Source organism: Nicotiana sylvestris, chromosome 9, assembly GCF_000393655.2.
Source record: "Nicotiana sylvestris chromosome 9, ASM39365v2, whole genome shotgun sequence".
Taxonomy (NCBI): Eukaryota; Viridiplantae; Streptophyta; class Magnoliopsida; order Solanales; family Solanaceae; genus Nicotiana; species Nicotiana sylvestris.
In genome coordinates this window covers 121,865,049-121,886,775 of record NC_091065.1, presented here as the reverse complement: position 1 = coordinate 121,886,775, position 21,727 = coordinate 121,865,049, and the positions used below count along the sequence as shown (strand labels likewise).

Below are 21,727 nucleotides of genomic sequence, written 5' to 3'. Positions count from 1 at the left end.
TGCGGATTTAAGTGTGTTCACTTGGCCTCCATGACATATATTGTGCTGTTAAAGATTACTGTTTTTTGTTTGAGCATCTTCATTATGTAGCATTGCTTTTAACTTCAATTATGTCATATGTAAGCATGTTGTGGATGCATACCTCCTATTAGAAGAGTAAGAATATTTCTGCATACCTGCTATAAGAAGATTATTTGAGAAATTCTTTTAGCATTGCTTTTAACTTCAATTATGTCATATTTGTTGAACTATATATGTGTTTGTGCAGTAAAAGCAGCGGATGCGGCCAAATACATTATCACTCATCTGCAGAAGCTAAAAGTTTTAGTAGTATAGTGTGAAGAACTTAGGCAGCTTAATTATATGATTCTTTGTTGTGAAGATCTACATTCCTTATATCCTGATAGGAGGATATTTTGCTGCACAGTATCATTAGTTGGAGATGGGTTGGATAATAACATAACATTGGATGACTCTAACTATATCTACAAAGATGAGTTGACAATTCAGTTAACTGGAGTTCTGGCTCACAACACAACAGTTAATCATAAATTTCACTTAATTAGAATTCCATGGCTCATCATAACTCCGAATCATAAAGAACAAAATCTGAAAGTAAAGACTCTAACTACATATACAAAGAGCAAAAACTTAACGAATAATTTGCATTCAACTGCATACTCAATAAGTAGAACAATTCATATATAATGTAATAATTGTACAAATGAACAGATAATTTTAACGAAAAGAAAATTCCAAAAGTTTAACCATACACAACTTATAAACTTTCTAATATACTTTACATGGCAGAACTAATAATATGTAGAGTCAAAAATAGGATGTTAACGAAAACAAAAAGCTGAAAGCTAAGTGCTGCATTTTGATAGAAGACTGATTGCTCGTTCACCAAGTTGAAGCAAATGCTGATCATCAAATATGATTTTGGCTTCTGAATGTCTTAGTAAGCCACATATGATTGAGGAATGAGGACGTTTTATTTTATGGACAAATAACTGCTCCACCTCTACCTCTTAAAATGCAGCTCTAAAGCCAGCATAGTTGCTCCACACCAGCCATGAATCACCTCTAAGCGTCCATTAAAACCATTGTTAAAGTGCATCGACCCACCACGACAACAAATAAAGAGTATGCATATAAAAAAATCACTTAAAACTGCATAAAAGAAATTCACAAGGCAGCAAAAAGTCATTTGTTAAATTCCAAAAGCCCAACCTATAAATTTGCATCTTACCAACTGCAACACTTAGTTTTTTAACAGAATCGCATCATGATTGATAAAGAAAATATGAAGTTGCATAGGTAGAGTCATTTCACCATATAACATATAAAACGCAGAACATTGAAGCGACAGAAGTACAAAATATATAAGTGCAGAGCAAGACGCATTGCAGTAAGACCAATCAGGGATTCTTTTCTTTCTTTACGACTCTGCGAACCTTGTTGCTAGACAGTTGAGAATTGAAGTCATCATCTGCTGCTACTGCTGATGCCTTATTAGCGTATCTAGTCTTCTTGTCATATGTCTTCAAAGGGGATATTTTTACATTGCAAGCATCTCCATCGTCTAACACCGACGATCCACTTTCTGATACACTTTTTTCAATGGGAGTTTGCAAAACATACTTCAGCTGACTTTCGGCCATAAGATCCTTTGAAAAAACAAAATAATTTAATAGTAGTTGCAGAACCAATAAAAAATGGGGTAAAAGTTTTAATTTCATGAAATTTACCCCGAAAAGCTTATCTCCACTTGAGCTTTGTCCATCCAAAAAATGTGAATCCTGTTAAAGAAAAATAAAAAAGAACGATCATCCTATAAGTGGAAAAGTATTTATACATAAATTATATATGATGAGGTTTATATTTTGTCAAAAATTTTACATTCATATTGTCTTCGAATAAAGTATGGTCGTATTCCTTTAGAAGGTCATCATCATCAGTAAACTTAAGAACTTTGTAGACTTCGACCTGCGACTCAATATTCTCTTGCTTAACAATAACCTTGAACATGAATTTTTTATAAAGAATATCGTCCATTTCACTTGGATAAGAACAGTCAGCATCCGCAAGTGAAGTCTGCACCAAATTTCATAAGTTAAAAATATTTTTATGGTTAATCAAATTAAATTTAGTAGTATACCTCAACTAATCTTTCCTTAAGTTCTTTTGCGGACTTCCTATAAGTTGCATAGCTTCGCGATTCCAAAGCAACAATGAGATAAAAGCGGTTCCATCCATAACACGAACTTGAAGCCTATACCTGCAACTCAATTTTTATTAACCTTATGCATATTTTTTGTAGATATAAGATTTTAAAAATTTCACTAAATAGTACTAACCTGTGAGTAACAGAAGACTCTTCTTCATTGCATTTGGCACAAAAGTATTTATTTCCAACTTTTTCCACCTTTCGACTACACTTGTTGCATGCCAAGTATGACCATCCCCGGTCAAGTTCCAAATTAACCAATTTTGCCGCAATCCAATAGCTGGATTCCTATTGAGTAAAAAATAAACAATTATTGTAAATGCAAAACAGATAACATAAGGTAAATATAATTGAGAAAGTAAATTAAACTCACTTGCGTGCACTGAACTAAATCCCTAATAGTTTTAAACAGTACAAATCCTTTGTCTAACTCATCTCTAACAGAGTAACTTTGTTGAGAACTTGTTCGAGTGATTCACTCAATGTTTGATTGACGTGCTGCAAGTAATCTGCATAAGTCAAAAATTGTAATTTATAAATACTATTGTTATATTTTCTGTACATATAGAAAAGGATTATACACTTCACAAACCTGGATTTAAATTCAATAGACTGCGGCAACGTAGAATTTATCCATATCTTTGTCTGATACCAACAGCTACGCACTGAGTAATTACTTGTGTGTCAAATGAAATATGAATAAAAATTTGAAATTTAAAATTATTTATACAGTAAAATAAAAAAATACATGTAATTTATGGTAAACCTCGATATTTTTGAGGTTTCATATGCTAGAAAACAACAATCAAAGGCTCATCGGCAGATTCATTCAAGTGATGTTGAATTTGATCCACAAGTTCACTCCATAATGTTGCCATAATCCTGTTCCTCATATACGTTTCATGGTAAGGTTAATAAACACATATATATGTAATCTATCAATAAAGTATTTTTTCTATTTTAAAAGTACTTACTGATCATCTTCGAGTACAACATTAATAAGGAAACTTTGGTCGTCTCCCTGATTGTAGGTCTTAACATCTTCATAGGTCACAACCTGATCAACAACATCTATAAACATAAAAGTTAGTGACATACTTTAAGAAATAACATTTTTAACTTCATTTAAAATTTTAAAAAATATTACCGAGTAATTCTGTCTCATCGACATCATGTTCATTTGTTAGTTGGTGAAAAGGGCGCAAGTTAAAGATGTTCATATGAAATGAATGATCATTTGTTTCCTCGACAAATGTCTTTTGAGTAAATGTCAGCTTCAACTTGTGTGTCGTAGTCCTCAACTTCAAATTATTTGGTCCGACTACAAAGTAGTTCATACGATATAAGCGAAGATCATGTATCTTGTTCCTAAAAAACTTAAGAACATACTTTCCGATTGTAGCATGTATACGATCACCCTGCAAATTCAGATTCATTATTAGTGCACAATTATGAAGCCAACAATTGTAAGCGCGTATATACTTTCATCACTGTGTAAAGTTGTTAAAAGATGTAATGTCAAAAACCAGAATGCTACAGTTGTTGTATATCAATTATGAAGGCAACATTAGCAGAAACAAAGCTGAAAATTGCATATATAAACGTAGTTTGTATATGTTCATCCAATGATCGTGTAACCAAGGGAAGCAGTAGCTAATAATATTTGCCGAACTTATATATTTTGAACAATACTTCTTTAATAGCAGAACAATTCCTCTGTTATTTTGAACAATAAATCTATTATTATGTACAAAGATGCAACTTACCTGATTGTTAATATAAGGACAATCACTATGTAAAGGTATACTCAACATTCGAAGTGAAAAACGAAATGGCACAATGGATTCCAGATCAGTTAAAGATCTGTTGATATGGAAGTCGAATTATTTAAGTAATGCATCAGAAAGAATTTTCATATGGAATGCGACTACATTAGTAAGTTTAAAACTATGAGAAAGTTGAATATGTTACCTTAGAATCATGTAAAACCAATTCAATTGAAAACGGTATTTGCGGGTTAAAGCGATCCGGAATTATCCACATTCGAACCACTCTAACTTTGAGATTCCATTGCATCGAGTTGGATGATATTTGTTTGATATCATGAATTTGTGTGGTCATACTTGCAAAGTAATTGCAATCAGACTGTAGTAGATGAAATATGAAGTTGAAAAGGTTTTGAAAATATAAAGCACATAAATCATGGAGCTATAGATGTGTATATAAATTTGGGATTTTTCAGTTGGAAGAGCACGTTTGAGACCACGAGCAGTCGTGGGATAATGGAGATTGTTTTGCGTTTGAGATGCCGATTGTTTTGTTGGAATAACTGATATTATTCCTCCTTTTTTTTTAAAAAAATGTAGGTATTAAAAATTTAAAAAAAGTAATTGCAAATTGTGGATGGTAGTTACAGAGTAAAACACGGGAACTTACAAAGTGGAGGAATCTTTTCCTTGATTTTAATAACATCAAGTTTAATTAAAGGGAACAAATTCTGGAAACCAAAAATCGTGGGATGAATGTGGGAGTATTAACTGTTCTGATTTTGCTGATTTATAGAGATGCATGTTGTTTTGTTTTTAATAACAACCACGTTAATTAAGGGGAGGAAATACCGGAAAGCTAAAATCGTGGGAGGATTGGCAAAGATGTGAGTATTGGCTGGTTATTTCGATTTTTTGCTGATTTAGCTGATTTGTAGGTAGAAGAAAAAAACTCCAACTTTTTTGGAGAGTTGTCTTAATTTGTTACATGTGTTACCATGATGGGTGTTCCACTTGGCAGCCTAATATTGTTTTGTTTGTGTTATTCTATATAGATAGATTATTATGACTATTTTTTAAAAGTGGGAGATACTCCTAAAATCATAGATTTCCTTAAATGTCTATTTTTAAATGTCTTTAAAATCATAAATTGAGACAACCAAAATATTTTTAAAATAATAATAAAACCACTTCGATAAAGTGAATAAAAATTACGTAATGATTTGCTCTATCAGTCTACTACTATTTCCTTTTCCCCGCTTTGAATACAAAAAAGATGAGAAAAGGGAAAAACACACGTCTTGATAGAGTAAAAAACAGGAAAAAGAATAGTGATAGGAAGCAGATGAAACATCACCACTGAAAAGAAGGAAAAAAAATAAAAAAGAAGCTCACCACTTATGTGGAAAAACAAATTGTTGCCTTAGAATAAAAAGCCATAGGAGCCTTGGCCAAAAACGCGATCTATCGAAACCCCTCCCGAATATTACTATACACTTTTCTTAGATCTCAATAGCAATCCCAAGAACCCAAATCCTTGTTCCCAGATCTCACCAATTTTACATCAAAAGCTGCTGCTTAAATGCAGTTTCTTTAGGAAATTTTCTCTGTTTTCTTGATCTGGAGTGGCTTGTTTTCTTGATAACATACTTGATCAAGGTAGATTTTTTACACCAATTTTGGTAAGTTCTTGGATTTACTGCAATTGGGTAGTGTTCAGTTTTTTCAGATAAGTTGATTGATTCTTGGACTATCAATGTTTTACTACTGCAGATTATGTTTATTCATTCTCAATTGGTTCGTGTAGAATACTATGAAATCTGCGTTTGATTGTTTATATGAATGGCCTGATTTATTTGCTTGACCAAAATTTGATATCGTGGAGCTGTTCTTGGGTGCAAATGGATCTGCTAGTTTACTATTTTGGTTAAAGATAAAGAATCTTTTTAGGGAAGTTTGGATCCATTGCCTGAGGTGAAGCATACAAGTTATATCTACATTTTTGGTATTTCATGTTGTCAATGAGAAATGTCCCGCAGTTTTGAAAGCATGCAGGGGTTAGTGCTACGAATGTTTTCTTAAGACGTAGTGTGGTGCTAAAGTTTTAGTAGATGGTCAGGATTGAAAGCTTACTGCATCCGAGAGTACACTGAAACAGCATTTATTTTGCCTTGATCTGTAGTTTGTGCAATTAAGCAGGAACCATTAGGATTTAACAGTTTGCAGCAGCTTGAATTCGTTGGACCTGTGAAAAAGAATAAAAATCTAGACAAGCAAAGATTGTATTCTTATGAAAACAAATCTTATGAAATTAATCCTGGAGAAAGTAAAATAACAAAGAAATTCACTAATTGTGAAAAACTTCGATACAAGTGTAGTACTATAACCTTGAAGTTTATCTATGTTTTTATGTGATTGACTTTAATCTGCACGGAAATGGCATGTTTGTGTGTGTTTGGAGGCTAATTGGGTGCTATAGAGGCAAATTTATGCTAGAAATGGCATGTTTGTGTACTCATTAATTTTGATATGTTTCTCTTCATTACTTGCAAAATAATCAGGTTTAGACATCTCTTCTGACAGTTATTGCCATTTAATGACCTTTTTTATCTACTTATTCAGAAAAGAAGAAAGAAGAAAACTACCATTTTGATCACGCTTGGTACATTCAATAGACTACACCTGAACTCCAGAAAAACAAGGACATAGGCAAACCAATCAGGGTGATAATAATAGTAACACATAGGTTATACGGGATAGAGTGGGTGTCATTGTATTTCATGAGTCTCTGTACTGTCTTTAATGTTGGAGTTCCACCATTCATTGTGGCAGTCCAGTGCATTAATTGAACACTAAAAAGCTGCTTGTTTTCTGTCTTTATGTCATAGTGGTCCTAAACAAAATCTTTCAGGCATATGATGGAGCTCAGAATCTATTGGTTGATTAGTGGATAGATTCCTTGATTATCTTTCTATGATAATGTTCTTTTACCATAAATATCTCTTTACATTAAAGTTTATTTTTGGTATTGGATAAACCTTCCGACATTTGTCAGCAATAATACAGTGTAGCAGGGCCTTATAGACAATAGTATATATTAGTGAAGCAGGTCTCTTTTCTGATCGGTTAAGGCTCTTGAGTTTTCCTATGTGTCATCAGAAATTTTTATCTGATTCAAAGACCTGCAGCTCCTGTGCATGCCTATTTCATTTATCTGGTTAGCTTATGAAACATGGTCTAAATTTGTAATTATACTAGTTTGTTATTCCTGATTTTATGGAAGTTTACATTTTGACCACTTTCCTCCCCCTCCTCATGCCAAAAGAAGAAAATATCCATCTCTGGAAAATGTCCAACAACTTTTTGTTGCATTTGTAGGAGTGAAGTTTTTGTGGTAATCTCGTTGTTTGTGCCTCTCTAATGTAAATATCTGCAGTGTTATCGATATCCATTTTAGGATGATCAAAACTTTGTAAGGTGGCGTTTCTTTGAGGTTTTCCAAAACTTGAGTTTGCAAACTCAGCTTAGGCCCTTGAGAAAAGTGTTTGTTTGGGTGCGTTTGCAAAAACTGAGAGATTTTGGAAAACTCAGTTTGGAAATCTTCACATAAAGTTATATTTGTTCTAGAAACAAGTCAAAGGAACACTTTTTCCAAAACTCAACCTGGGTTTGCAAACTCAGTTTTTGGAAGAACTCCAAACACCACCAAAAGTACATGTGCTATTTTGTTTTTCATATTGGTTGTACAGCTGGTTCACTTTACTGCGAAAATTTTTTAATTTGACTGTTTATTTAGCTAAATCTCTTATCTTTTTCATGATTCTTAGTGGTTTTTTCTTTTTGATAGAATTGTTTATGATGTGGAGATTCAAACCTTTTATGCCCAAGGAACAGGCTGGGCTTGAAGGTCGCACCATTGATATTGGCAGTCTCAAAGTTCATGTGCGCAATGCAATTGCAGAGGGCGGATTCTCTTGTGTTTATTTAGCCCGAGATGTACTACATGGTTCAAAGCAGTATGCATTAAAGCATATTATTGTTAATGATGAAGAATCACTTGATCTAGTACTGAAAGAGATTTCAGTGATGAAATCGCTCAAGGGTCATCCTAATATTGTCACACTAAATGCGCATACCTTCTTGGATATGGGTCGTACAAAGGAAGCTCTCCTTGTTATGGAATATTGTGAGAAATCCTTGGTCAGTGTCCTTGAGAACCGAGGAGCTGGCTTCTTTGAGGAGAAACAAGTCCTCTTAATATTCAGGGATGTATGCAATGCTGTCTTTGCTATGCACTGCCAGTCCCCATCCATAGCTCACAGGTAAAGTCGGACACTCTTAGCCCGAATAGTCTTTGAAATTCTGATGATGAATGTTCTTAGTAATTTCAGTTGAGCTTAGGCTTTGTTTATGGTAGTCTTCAAAATGTTTCATCTGTTTAGTGATTTAGGGCTTCATAATTCCTTTCTTTGCTTGTAATACTTCAATAGTTTGTATGTTAAATATGTTGTCATGTAATTCATATTTGCTTCCAGCTTAATTTTGTTCGTGCCTTTGATTTTTCTGCCATTCTATGGTTTCTGTTGATGATACTGATATATTGTCTCTTTTTGTCTTCTTGAGCCGACGGTCTATCTGAAACAACCTCTCTACTCCCTCGGGTAGGGGTAAGGTCTGCGAACACACTACCCTCCCCAAACCCCACTTGTGGGATTTTACCGGGTCGTTGTTGTTGTTGCCTTTGATTTTCTGCCAGTTATGCTTTCCCTTGTTTGTGGTTATAACTACTGAATGACTGCTTTAATGGTTCTGTTGATTTAGAAATTTAAATGCACAAAATGAACAGTTAAGAGATCCAATTCATTGCGAAGTCGTCACCCTTCAACACTGAATTTATTCACATCATTTTCTCTTGTGATTTTGTTGTTTTGTTATTCAGTACTGTGTTTCCTGTTCTACAGAGATTTGAAGGCTGAGAACCTTTTGCTGGGTGCTGATGGATTATGGAAGTTGTGTGATTTTGGCAGTACATCAACCAACCACAAGCGTTTTGAGAAACCTGAGGAAATGGGAATCGAGGAGGACAATATAAGGAAACACACTACACCTGCATACAGAGCTCCTGAGGTTGATTGAGGACTTGTTATTGATTATTGTTATCGTCAGTGGTATTGATTGCTGACTTCTATCTTATCTCACTTCTTTTCTTGCCTTAGATGTGGGATTTGTATCGGAGAGAAATTATAAATGAGAAGGTAGACATATGGGTAAGTTTAGCAGCGTGAAGATACTGTAAGATGATTTTGGAAACAGAAAATTCTTTTACCTAGATTTTAAGAGGTTATCTTAGAACACAGTGACACTTTTGTCTTGCAGGCCCTTGGCTGTCTACTCTTTCGGATATGCTACTTCAAGTCTGCATTTGATGGTGAATCAAAACTTCAAGTTTTAAATGGCAATTACCGGATTCCAGAATTACCAAAATATAGCACTTCCATTGTAGACCTAATAAGAGATATGCTTCAGTCTTCACCAGATGCCAGACCAGATATCACGCAGGCAAGCGCTTTGCTTGATTGGCCATTCATCTGCATAAACTTAGGTTAGTTGTAGAGTGGTGCTGCCCATAGCAATCATAAGGGCTGACCCTACTCTAAAGCTTTCTAACTCATTCATTTTGTTTTATGGCAGGTATGGTTCCGTGTTAATGGTATGCTGCCAGATGAGCTTCAGAAGTCATTACCCGACAGACCCCCTGAAATGAAGCAACAGGGTATTGATGGGCAGGAAGGTGAGGACTTTTTTTTCCAGACCTTTTGTTTTTATTGTGAGCTACTTCCAGGAAAGTTGTGATTGATTAATATTTTATCCATGAAGTTTGTAGGATGATAACTTTGGATAAATTACTGCACTCAGGCAATTTACTCATTTAACCCACTATTTTATACGCAATAAAGAACTAATTTCCCTCATCTGAATTCATTCCATCAGTTTTATAAAATCTGAAGTCTCCTTTTCCGGTTCTGGTTTGAAGTCATCTGAAGTTTTTAGTAGGTGTTGGGGACAATATTTGGTTGAAGTTGAGAAAAAAAAAGGTATTTGAAGTCCAAGATGAAAAAACATTTTTGGAAGTTGTTATAGAATTGGAAAAGCAATGCAACTGATGAAAGGTAAGGAGATGCTTTTGAGGAATGATACCCTCAAATCTATACAAAGAGATTAGCTGTTTATATGCTTCCATATTTACTGTACAATTGAAATATTTGAGTGATGCTTGTAATATAACATGCAAATACACATCTTTCCTCTGTTGGGGGTTTCGGGAGGGGGAGGAGGTGAGGTGAGGAGCTTGTCATATGGATGTGACACCTCTACTACGTTGTGACTGTAGACATTACGAAGACACAAAATTGTGGGCCCACTTCAAGGAATCTAATACCTGCTGATTTTCAGGATTTCCAAGAGCTACAGGTAAGACTAGTCCAATGCCTCGCAGAAATCCTCCACCACCTCCTTCGGCTGCAGAATCTAATCAGAATGTGTCTCCTTCATCACATAATTCAAAAGCTGGTGGAACTACTGGTCCAATCGGTGCATTTTGGAATACTCAGCATGCAGCAACTGCCTCTGGTTCAGAGGAAACATCCAGACCCAAATTTGACGAAGAGATTAGGCACAATTCTTCAAGCCATGATAAGAGTCATCCCAATAAGGTTCCAGCCTCTTATAAAACTAGCCCCTCAAAAGAGGAAAGTCTCAGTTCCCATCCAATACAAAATAATGTGCGAGCAAAACCGGCTAATAGAGCAGGGGAAGCCTCATCAAAGGATTTTGAAATAAACTTTTTCCAGGATGAATGTCAGAGTGTTGGGAGTGATAAATCTTCAAAGTTAGAGGGGTCAACTGTCACCCAGGGTGAAGCACTCAATGCTTTTGTTGCAGAATTCTCTACCAATAAACCTAGCCCTAGAAATAACACGAAACAACCAGAGAAGAAAGAGCTCTTGGAAGCAGAGGTTGAGAAGCTGAAGGAACAACTGTCACGTGCCAACATGGAGAAGGCTGAAATAACGTCAAAATTTGAAAAGCTATCTGCAATATGCCGGTCACAGCGACAAGAGATACAAGAGCTTAAGCAAGCTCTTGCTGTCAGTACTCCATCACCAAATCGAGACACCTCGAGGGATCAAGCTTCTCCTGGAAGTCAACCATCCAGTGTTCCACCACCGGTATATCCTTTGCTATTAAACTCTCATTGTTAGTACTAATATTTATAACTGATTTTCAATAATTTTCAGTTCAAAATAATTTTTTGATGCAGAGAAAAGATAACATTGAGGGAACAGTATGGGAACTTGAGCAAGGATTATTTGGCGGGAGTCAAGTGAGCCCAGATTCAAAGCCCTGGCAAGCATTTGCTGATGATGATCCAAAGCAACAACCTACTTCAGTTAATGCTAATCCTAGATCAGTCAGGACAAAAAATGGCCACCAGAACAGACAGACATCTGAAACAAATACATCAGGATTTGGAACAGATAGCTTTAGGGCTGTGCCAGCTTCCAGCTCTCAGATAAAGGCTACTTTCAACGAGTCCAAAAATTATCAGCGTTTTGGTGAACCAAAGAATGTAAATAGCAAATCAGCTTCCCAACCTGCTGGATGGGCAGGTTTCTAGAAGATGATATAGCTAAAACTTAGACCGGCAAGGTAGTCAGTTTAACGATTTCCTTTACAAGATCCTCTTCCTATTATAGAAGAATGTGTTTCGGGAAGAATGAATACGAGAAAATGAGTTGAGGGGATGTAAAACAAACACTGGTCCGATTGTTTTGCTCTGTTGATTGTTTGTGTAGATTTTGAACCTATTATCATATCCATTAGCTTATTTGTTATCCCCATTTGATTATTATAAATTATTTTGCTGTGTTGCTCATCTTCTTGTTCTGTTACAAAGGAGATTATTGTTTGCTGGAATCAGAGGAAATTCAATCAAGCATGATGCATGCTAGCAGATAAATTTAGAGTTAAGAGAATAAGGCTGTATATGCCACCTAAAGGTAATGGCCTAATGGTCGATGAAGTGGGAGAAAAACACGACCGACCAAGGTTCAAATTCAGTAGATACCAGGTACCCGGTGAACTAGTCGAGGTGCGCGCAAGCTTGCTTGACACCATCATCATTTTTAAAAAAATAAAGGGAATAATGATGTATCAGTCCCTCTTGTAGGTGGAAGGGTATTTCTATAGGGTAGACGTATGTGGATCCTTAATGGAAGACTAGTCAGTTGAAAATTCAAAGGCTTTGTTTTCTTCCCGAAAGAATCATGAGATTAGTCTAGGAGTAATTTCCTGAAAATGACTCCATTTTCTGGAAATAAATAGGAAGACCAACAAATGCCGTGGTTTTTGGTTCGTTCAACCAAATGCTCTGTCAATGTAGGAATAACGCGTTACAAGGCAATACATAATGTAGACTGGGTAAACCTCTATCAGTTACTCACTTGTACTTGTCAAAACTTTGATGATCTAAAACCCCATATGGGAAACCATCTTCTTGGCTTTCTTCTTCTTTTCCTAACAACATCATTGGTTGCATTTGCGCAGGCTTCTAATTCTAGTAGCAATAGAAACATCACTTTTGGGTCGTCCATTGTTGCATCAGTTAATTCTCTAGCATGGCAATCACCTTCTGGTGACTTTGCCTTTGGCTTTCGCCAAATAGAAGGTCAAAAACTTTACTTGCTCGCTATCTGGTTCAACAAAATACCAAACAAAACATTGGTTTGGTATGCAAATGGAGATAAGCTAGCCCCAGAAGGATCTAAACTTGAGCTTAAAACAGATGGTGAACTCATTCTTGAGAATCCAGATGGTAAAGTCCTCTGGAGACCAAGTCTTATTAGCGTTTCTTATGCTTCGTTGTTGGATACAGGGAATTTCATCCTTGCTAGCAGCGATTCTAGTCTTGTGTGGCAAAGTTTTGACCACCCTTGTGATACAATCTTGCCTACACAAATAGTTGACACTAAAAAGTCATTGTCTTCTAGGACAGCAGAGAATAACTTCTCGAGGGGGCATTTTGAGCTTCGTTTGATACCCGATGGCAATCTTGTGCTCAACACCTTTGCATTGCCAACAGGAAATGCATACGAGGCATACTTTTGGAGTGACACGGTTGATACAAAATATCCTAATGTGACAGGAAACAGGCTAATCTTTAATGAGTCTGGTTACCTTTATATTATTATGACCAGCAGTAGGATTGTGAATATAACTTCTGGAAATATTGTTCCAGCAAGAGACTACTATTACAGGCTTATTCTTGAATATGATGGTGTGTTAACCCAATATGCTCATCCCAGGGCGCCAAGAAACGGAAAGTGGGAGGGGAGCTGGTTCAGAGTTTGGTCTAAACCAGATGATATCTGCTCGGCCATTCAGGGTCAATTTGGTATAGGAACTTGTGGTTTCAATAGCTATTGCATGCTTAACTCAAATGGAAGGCCAAATTGTAACTGTCTTCCCGGATTTAACCTTTCTGATCCAAGCAATGAGTTCAGGGGTTGTGAACGCGATCCAATCCAAAGATGCAATTTGGATGATACTAATCCGGAAGATCTGTATGATATGTATCCTTTAGATAACATATTTTGGCCTAATTCTGCAAACTATGAGATAATGGACTCCCTTAATCAAGATGAATGCCAGAAGTTTTGTTTGTATGACTGTAATTGTGTGGTTGCAGTAGAAAAAAAGGGAACCTGTTATAAAAAGAAGATGCCAGTTTCTAATGGAAGGAGGGAAGAGGTTGACGGCAAGGGTTTTGTTAAAGTGTTGATATCTAGTATCCCCTCCGGTGATTTCCCATATTCGCCATCACAAAGGGGAAATGGGAAGAAAGATAAATCAGCATTTTCCATCTTGGGATCAGTTCTCCTTGGCACCTCTGCCTTTTTTAACTTTGCTCTTTTGGCATCCCTCTTTGCGTTATATGTTTACCGTAGAAGACCACGATGTGTTGGTTCATCAAGCATCCCGGAGACAAATTTGAGAAACTTTACTTTCCAAGAGCTTAAGGTAGCAACAAATGGTTTCAAGCTAGAACTTGGGAGGGGTGCTTTCGGCACAGTTTATAAAGGAGAGTTGCCATCTTCTAATTCAAGAACAGTTGTAGCAGTCAAGAAACTAGACAAGCTAGCAAATGATGGTGAGAACGAATTCAAAACAGAAGCCAGTGTAATAGCCAGGACTCATCACAAGAATTTGGTGAGATTGGTTGGATTCTGTGATGAAGGACCAGAAAATAAGCTTTTGGTTTACGAGTTTATGAGCCATAGCTCCTTGGCAGACTTCCTTTTCGGTCAGTCAAGGCAAGAATGGAACAAAAGAATCAGAATTGCATATGGGGTTGCAAGAGGAATCTTGTATTTGCACGAGGAGTGCAGCACACAGATCATCCATTGCGATATAAAGCCTCAAAACATCCTGCTGGATGATTCATTTGAAGCAAGGATCTCTGATTTCGGATTGGCAAAACTTTTGATGAAGGATCAAACTCGGACACTAACGGGGATTAGAGGGACCAGAGGCTATGTTGCACCAGAATGGTTCAGGAACACAGCTGTGACTGCCAAAGTGGATGTTTATAGCTATGGCATTGTTTTGCTAGAAACCATTTGTTGCAGGAGGTGTATGGACATCGCTATGGAGAATGAAGAGGAAATACTACTGATCGAGTGGGTGTATGATTGTATCCACTCGAGAATGCTGCATAAGCTAGTACAAGACGATGAAGAGGCAGTAAGCGACATGAAGCAGCTAGAGAAGCTTGTAAAAGTAGCGATTTGGTGCATTCAAGAGGATCCAAATATCAGGCCCTCCATGAGAGGGGTAGTACATATGTTGGAAGGGGTTGTTGAAATCCCCATGCCTCCATTTCCTAATTGAACTTATGACTAATTGTAAGAGCACTCCCTTATAAGTACTATTCTTGTAGCTTCAATGTGCTTCATGTTGTTTCATTAACTAAAATAACCAATAAATTGTCATAGTTTGCTCAAAAACTTCATATATATTCAGCTGTTAGCTTTGATGATATATGTGTACCTTTTTCTTTTTTAGTTAAATCGAGTAGTTTGGCATGGGCATCTACCAGTATATGTATACAAAAAAGTTAAAACATGAAAGAGGACGTAAAATCTTACCTCCTTATATCCTAATGTAAGGAAATACAGGTCCATCATTTTACATTTTGACATATTAGAAGACTAATAATTTCTCAATGGAACACGCTCCTTATAAGAAACATGCTTCGAAGAAGGATTCCCCTGTATTTGATGTAGTATGAACAAACCTAAGGATTTTTTCTTCTTCTTGATTTTCCTGCAATTCATTCATTAGTTGCTTCAACTTAACTTCATTTTGGAATTGCTACTTGGACAATACTGCCTAATTATGAAATTATTACTGCAGTTTTAAGTGCATGCCATCATTTTATTCTTCGGATCCTTCCATATTGAACTTAAGTATTAAACACATGTTGAAACAGGACATTAAAGTAAGAAAATCAGTTTATTTTTATTTCTCCTGGGGACGAGTATTTGTTGCTTCTTATGTGCTAGCAAAAGTGATGGAACCTTTAAACTTAACCTATTAGGATAAGCAGTGCTAATGTACTACAGTCATATACTTCTTACTCAAAAATCTTGAAGGCTTTCAACTGACCTGAAATTGAAAGGAATGTCTTCTGAGTAGCATGTATGCGTAAAACGACTAGTAAATAGTGCAGCTCTGTGCTTATTTAAGGCTGGAACATTTGAATTTATGTAGCTTAGCAGATTCAAATCTCATCCTGATTGTATGCACCAGTGTAAGTGAAAGCAGGACCAAACTAAGAGTTAGATGATAATGCACATTAAATATTTCTGATTTTTCCACTAATAATCAGTTTAAAAGATGAAAATAATATATTTAAAGCATTAACCCACAACAAAAAAGCCTTTAAAGTAGTAGAAGCATTAATAAAATCCTAGCCATAGTTAGTAACTGAATAATCTGAGCAGGTAATGAATAATAGATCTGTCAAGCATTTTGAACAGCACTATTTTTGAAACTGTAATTAACTATTATTTCATTGATTTGATATTAGTTTACATATATAAAGGGCATATACCTAGGACTACTTGTAAAATAGTCAAGTGAATTATAATTCTGTCTACAATTTAAAGACAAAACAGAAGAAACAAGATTCTCATGATAGGGAATTTACAACAAAACGAATCAGAATCTCAAGACCTCCTCCTCCTATCCCAGCAGCGTTTGGGAGCAGAAGGATCTTTAGCTGGTTTCGGCATATCATGAAAGTCCACCATTATGATCCTTCTCTTGGCATTTTTTTGCTCAGCAACCCTTTCCTCAAATTTTCTTTTACTTGATTCAAACTTCATTCCCGAACTCTTCATATCGTTGATGCTTTGTGTTGTTTTTTCCATTAATGGTCTTGCAACTGTAGTGCTTTGTGTTACTTTTTGCACTGGTCTTCCAACTGTAGAGCTTTGTGTTACTTTTTGCATTGTTCTTCCAACTGTAGAGCTTTGTGCTGGTTTTTCCATTGGTGTTGCAACTGTAGAGCTTTGTGCTGGTTTTTGCATTGGTCTTGCTACTGTAGAGCTGTGTGGTGTTTTCTGATTTGGTCTTGTAATTGCACTGCAGTTTCTCTGTTTCTGTAACTGCCCTCCTCCCTCAATCCTCCTCTTGATCTTCTGTGAGGAACAATCTTGTTTTTCTTCTACGTGGTTGATATCCTTGTTCATCTTCCTTAAACCTCCAGGAGAATTCTTGGTTGCCGATCCCGTGACACAACTCATGTTCTTGCTTTCTGTACTGTCGGACAGACACTTCCCTACTTCTGTCTTCTTTTCTTTATCACTATCAACATGTTTGTGTTGAAGCTTGTCGTCAATGTCCCGAGTCTTGTTTAAACTTAGTCTTACTTTCAATAGAGTAGATTTGGCCTTACTGACGTTGTAGTTCCCTTCTCGCCCAAGAATTTGGCCTGTTTCTTGATCAGTTTCTTGAAACCTAGAAGAAGAATTCTTCTCCGTCTGGTGGAGATCATCAACAGAGAACTCAACACCACCACTGTCGATTTCTTCATCTTCCTTTTCATCGCCAACACTGTCGATTTCTTCATCTTGTTCTTCATCACTAGCACTGTCGATAACTTCATCTTCTTCTTCATCAGTACTAGCACTGTCGATTTCATCACCGATTCCTGGTTTTTCCGGATTCAGCAACATCATCAGTATTTCATCTTTGTGCTTCTTAAACCTTGTAGGGTACTTCCATGTACCAACGTGAATGGCTGCTTTAATCAAGTTAAAAATATTTGGCGTCTTCTCTATGGCAAAATGGTTTAGAAAGAGTGATTCTAAATCCATGCCTAAACTCATCGATAAAAAAGAAACTAAGGAGAACAAAGTCGTGGGCTTGAGTTCTTGAAACTACAAGAGACAGAATATTAACGGCTTAACAAGGAACAACCTGATAAGAGTATAAATATATGGATTTTCGCTGAGGGAAACCCATTTTGTTTTGGAAAAGGTTTTAAGTTGGTAATATTTCCTGAATGCCTTTTGCCCATTTACTATATTGACGTATTTTCTTTTGGAAATCATAATCTAACTAAAGAAAGCGGGTACGCTTTTACTCATTGTTCTTTTAGCACTTTAGATTGGAGCGCAATTTGATATGACAATGTAAAAAAAAAACTATAAGACCACCTACGTAGATTAACTTCACTTCTTCAAAAGTATTATGGTCACTTTAGAATTGATTAAATGTAATGCGCACGTTTGAATTTATTGAAATCTACATTAATATTAAAGATAAACAAAAGAACAAAACAGATAAAATATCCGATATAGAGCTTCTTGGCATAGAAAAACTCTGGACCAATCATAGTCCCACAAATGTACATAGACGGAGACATATGAGATGAAGCTCTTTGGCTATTAAGCATGTATCGATCTCATTCAAGATCACAAATTAGAATATATCTGTTGTATTTTTGTAAAGCTCAACCTCTATTTTTTTTTTTTTTTGCCTCATTTGTTTTTCATTCTAGCCTCGGTGTTTTTGGTCATCTCTTTCTGCACTCAACTTGAATCTCTACCTTGTTGGGTTTTGTTAGAAATAACAAAAGAGGAGTGGATGGAAAATGGTGGGAAAAGAAATAGAGGGAAGTGAAATTTTGAATTAGTTCACTTTACTAATGCACTTTGTCCTTGTAGAAGGAAAGAAAATCTTTGTGTATATATAGTGAAGCTCATCTTTTAGCTCTTAAAGAGTTAAAGAAGAAGGCAAGCCTCGCGCTATCGTCGCTCGGCTTCGGTTTTAATTAATTAATTAACGAAAATTCAATCCAAATAACCCGCGACCCTGGTGTGATCCGTTTTCTTTCCTGAATTATTTTAAATCCAGCAACAACTATGGCTATTCTAAAAGGTTGCAAACCTTTTCAGAATCAATGCCAAATGGTCTATAAATATTCCTTCAATCCCAGAACTTTTACTTACGAAATTTTCTGATCTTCTTCTTCTTCTTCTGCACTTAAAAATTCCAATGTGTTTTACAGTCTTCGAGTGGTTCGCTATTCATCGGCGTTTTTTGGTACCAACACTCCGGTGAGTTAAATTGTTCTATCCTGGGAGGATATATTCCAGAACCACGGGTACTTGAGAGAATAATTTCCTTAATGACACACTGTGTATTCAGTGGGCTCGATTTATTCTTATACTGTTTTTCAGAATTTATTTTGAAGTTCCTATACCGTTTTCAGAATTTATTTTGACGTTCTAGTTCTACTAACTTTCTGACAGAAAATTTATTGTTTTATTAATTTTACAGCAATACAGATTGAATAACATACCTTCTTAGTATTGACACTACTTGTTCCTCTTCATTTCTCTAACGCTTGAAGTTATTTAAACGTTAAGTATAGCTGTTCACGTATTCTCAATTCTTTGATAGCAAGAAAAAATTTATTGCTCGGTGTGAGGAAAAAAATATTTGATAGAATTTATGAAGTGATGTTGTTGGTTATTAATACATAACATAAAAATTGAAGAAATAAGTACAAAGTTAAAATTGAACATGAAAATGGCAAGAAGTGAATGAGATGCAACTGCATTATTAGGAATATATGGAGCGATTTTCCTAACGTTTCTATACATTAGTATATTTGGTTTGAAGGTCATGAAGGAATAACATTATTTTTGAAGGGTATTATTATCACTTAATGTTACAAGGTTTTTTTAGTCTTTAAATTTTATAGTAAAGGCAATATATATATGTGTATGTATGTATGTGTGCGCGCTAATTTCTTTTCTTATTTGATTATGTTTTATCCAATTCACTTTAGTTATATTTGTCACGCAGAGTACATATTCGATAAGGTAATATTGTGGCCTTGAGATCCAATTATACGAATCACACAAGACTATAATGATGTATGGTGATTGGACAAATGTGTAGAAGATCACATATTAACTTCTCGAGTGAGGAATTAAATTATTTCAATTGGACCAAGTTTTCCATTTCTAAAGTATGCTCGGGATAATATTTAAAAACGTTTGATACTGTGGGCATATAAATTTTATTAAAATTAAATCCGTAAAATAATTTGGACTATATTTTAAATTCAAAATACATTGGTCCAAATATATGTTATGAGCTAATATAATTGAATTAAGGAATTTTTACCTCCTATGGCAAATGTTAACACCTTATTTATTTTAAATAAATACCATTTAAAAAAAATTATATTCTATAGATACCTTTTAAGATTTATAGCAAAATATTTAATTTTGGTTTCCTCCTAGCCCTAAGCCACTAAATACGCTAATCAGTTACACTTTTTTCTTTCTCTCTCTAATTTGATACATCCCATTCTCCCAAAATTTCGTGGACCTCTTCCTCTAATATCAACTCTCTTTTCTCCCAAAGTTTCGTGGATCTCTTCCTCTAATTACTCTTTCTTTTTTCCAAAATTCTCATCTTTGATCAAAGAAAGAAGATATGAAGAAGAACAATGCATACGAGAATTCATGGGCTGATCAGTGGGACTACAATAATACAGAACCATATTCCAAAGACACCAAAAAAAGTAATTCCGGTGGCGGCGGAGTACCTCCTCAATATCTCTTTTAGCAGCAGCCATGGTTGAAATTTAACACGACGACTATCTCTGTTCGACAGTATATTAAACAAATTCTTCCCTAACTCAAACGACACAAAAGCATCAATAGCACCATATTCAACTTGTTCATAGGACAAATCCTCTGCATTCCAACTCAAAGTATTATTCAATTGCTTCTCCCTGACTTTCCCAAGTACTGCTTTCGCCATTCTCTTCAAATCCAGTTTTCCATAGATTTCTTCGAATACCCGTTTTCACTACCGGCTTCCGGTGAACGGAGGATTCGCCGGAAATTAGGGTTTGTTCTTGAACAAAGACGATGGAGTTTGGGGCCGAGCAACTTGATTTTGTGTTAATATATTTCAATGTATTCATTGTCTTTTTTTTCATTGTAATTCAATGTATCTCGTTGTATTCCATGTATTTCATTTTATTCACTATCTTTTTTCTCATTGTATTTCAATGTATCCCGATGTATTCTATGTATTTCATTGTATTCACTGTCTCGCTATATGCCATGAATGTATTCATAATTTTTTTAATTAATATAATTTATGTATTCAGATGTATTATATAATTTCTGTGAAAATTGCTATATTTTTTTGGGGTATTTTTCGGTTGAGAATCTTTTTTATAACTGAAAATACAAAATTTGTCCAGTTGAATACAATAATCTGTCCAGTTGTAATCTCATATTTCACTCCATGAATACAGTCGAATACAACAACTGATTAGCTGGACTTCCCTGATTCACGCCTATTTTTGCTACTGTATTCATGAATACAATAGTTTAAATACATTAAATACATCTTATAACTACATAAAAGATATCTATAATCCGTAATATAACAAATGGTATCTATAGATGGCTAATTACTACTAAAAGATAGTGCTTTATGAAAATTTCTCTTGAATTAATTATATAAATCCAATATGAATAGATTAAATAAATAAGTCTTAATCCATTGGGTTAGCCCATTTAATTGGGCTAAAGTGATGAGCCCACTTCATTAAGCCCAGATTGTCATCTTCCTAGAGGCCCAGTTCCATGCCACGTGTCAAATGATGTGGCGCGCCAAGTCAAGCGAAAGAGCCAATAGGACCATGCCACGTGTCAAAATGACAAGGCATGTCCAGTCACACTAAAAGGCCAATGAAATCGCGCCACGTTGCAAGTGACATGTTCTGGCCAATCAAATGTAGCCATGTCATGCTTCAATTTGATTGGTCGGAAAGAGTACGTTCTTATCACAACTCCTCTCTTCCACAACTATAAATAAGGGTCTTCATAACTCAGAAAAGACACCAAAAGTTATAACAAGAAGCAAGAAAGAGCTCGTGGATCAAACGCCGCAAATTTCTCTACAAGTTTCAAGCTTCAAGCAATCAAGTTCAAGTTCAAGAAATCAAGTTCAAGCTCAAGAACGAAGAACAATTCAAGTATTCAAGATCAAGACAATGAAGCTCAAGCTCAAGAACAAGATCATCGTTCGTGGAAACAAATATAGATTCAAGATCAAGTTCAAAGGC

The 21,727-nt window shown here is 35.6% G+C and overlaps 4 protein-coding genes across 5 annotated transcripts; 2 read left to right on the top strand and 2 right to left on the bottom strand.

Annotated features, from left to right (window-relative positions):
• Positions 1-1,421: 1,421 nt before the first annotated feature.
• LOC104248262 (uncharacterized) lies at positions 1,422-6,567 on the bottom strand. Its single transcript, XM_070157811.1, has 11 exons — positions 6,543-6,567; positions 6,130-6,241; positions 3,997-4,093; positions 3,378-3,648; positions 3,205-3,301; positions 3,034-3,112; positions 2,361-2,518; positions 2,269-2,281; positions 1,903-2,097; positions 1,752-1,802; positions 1,422-1,670 (listed from the first exon to the last, which is right to left on the bottom strand). The coding sequence occupies exons 1-11, from the start codon at positions 6,565-6,567 to the stop codon at positions 1,422-1,424; spliced, it is 1,347 nt and encodes a 448-aa protein (XP_070013912.1).
• LOC104222662 (uncharacterized) lies at positions 5,346-11,932 on the top strand. Of its 2 annotated transcripts, none has more exons than XM_009773910.2 (8): positions 5,346-5,655; positions 7,844-8,318; positions 8,958-9,123; positions 9,213-9,263; positions 9,373-9,555; positions 9,688-9,787; positions 10,450-11,225; positions 11,318-11,932. In XM_009773910.2, exons 2-8 carry the CDS (start codon positions 7,852-7,854, stop codon positions 11,672-11,674), a joined length of 2,100 nt encoding a protein of 699 aa, XP_009772212.1. In that variant the 5' UTR covers positions 5,346-5,655; positions 7,844-7,851; the 3' UTR covers positions 11,675-11,932. The 2 variants fall into 2 exon arrangements, with proteins under 2 accessions (XP_009772212.1, XP_009772211.1); XM_009773909.2 differs by having other exon boundaries at positions 5,422-5,678.
• Positions 11,933-12,393: 461 nt separating this feature from the next.
• On the top strand, positions 12,394-14,946 carry LOC104222661 (G-type lectin S-receptor-like serine/threonine-protein kinase LECRK4). The gene has a single exon (XM_009773908.2). The coding sequence runs from the start codon at positions 12,394-12,396 to the stop codon at positions 14,944-14,946; it is 2,553 nt and encodes an 850-aa protein (XP_009772210.2).
• Positions 14,947-16,286: 1,340 nt separating this feature from the next.
• Positions 16,287-17,450, bottom strand: LOC138878148 (uncharacterized). Its single transcript, XM_070157810.1, has one exon. The coding sequence runs from the start codon at positions 17,448-17,450 to the stop codon at positions 16,287-16,289; it is 1,164 nt and encodes a 387-aa protein (XP_070013911.1).
• Positions 17,451-21,727: the final 4,277 nt, after the last annotated feature.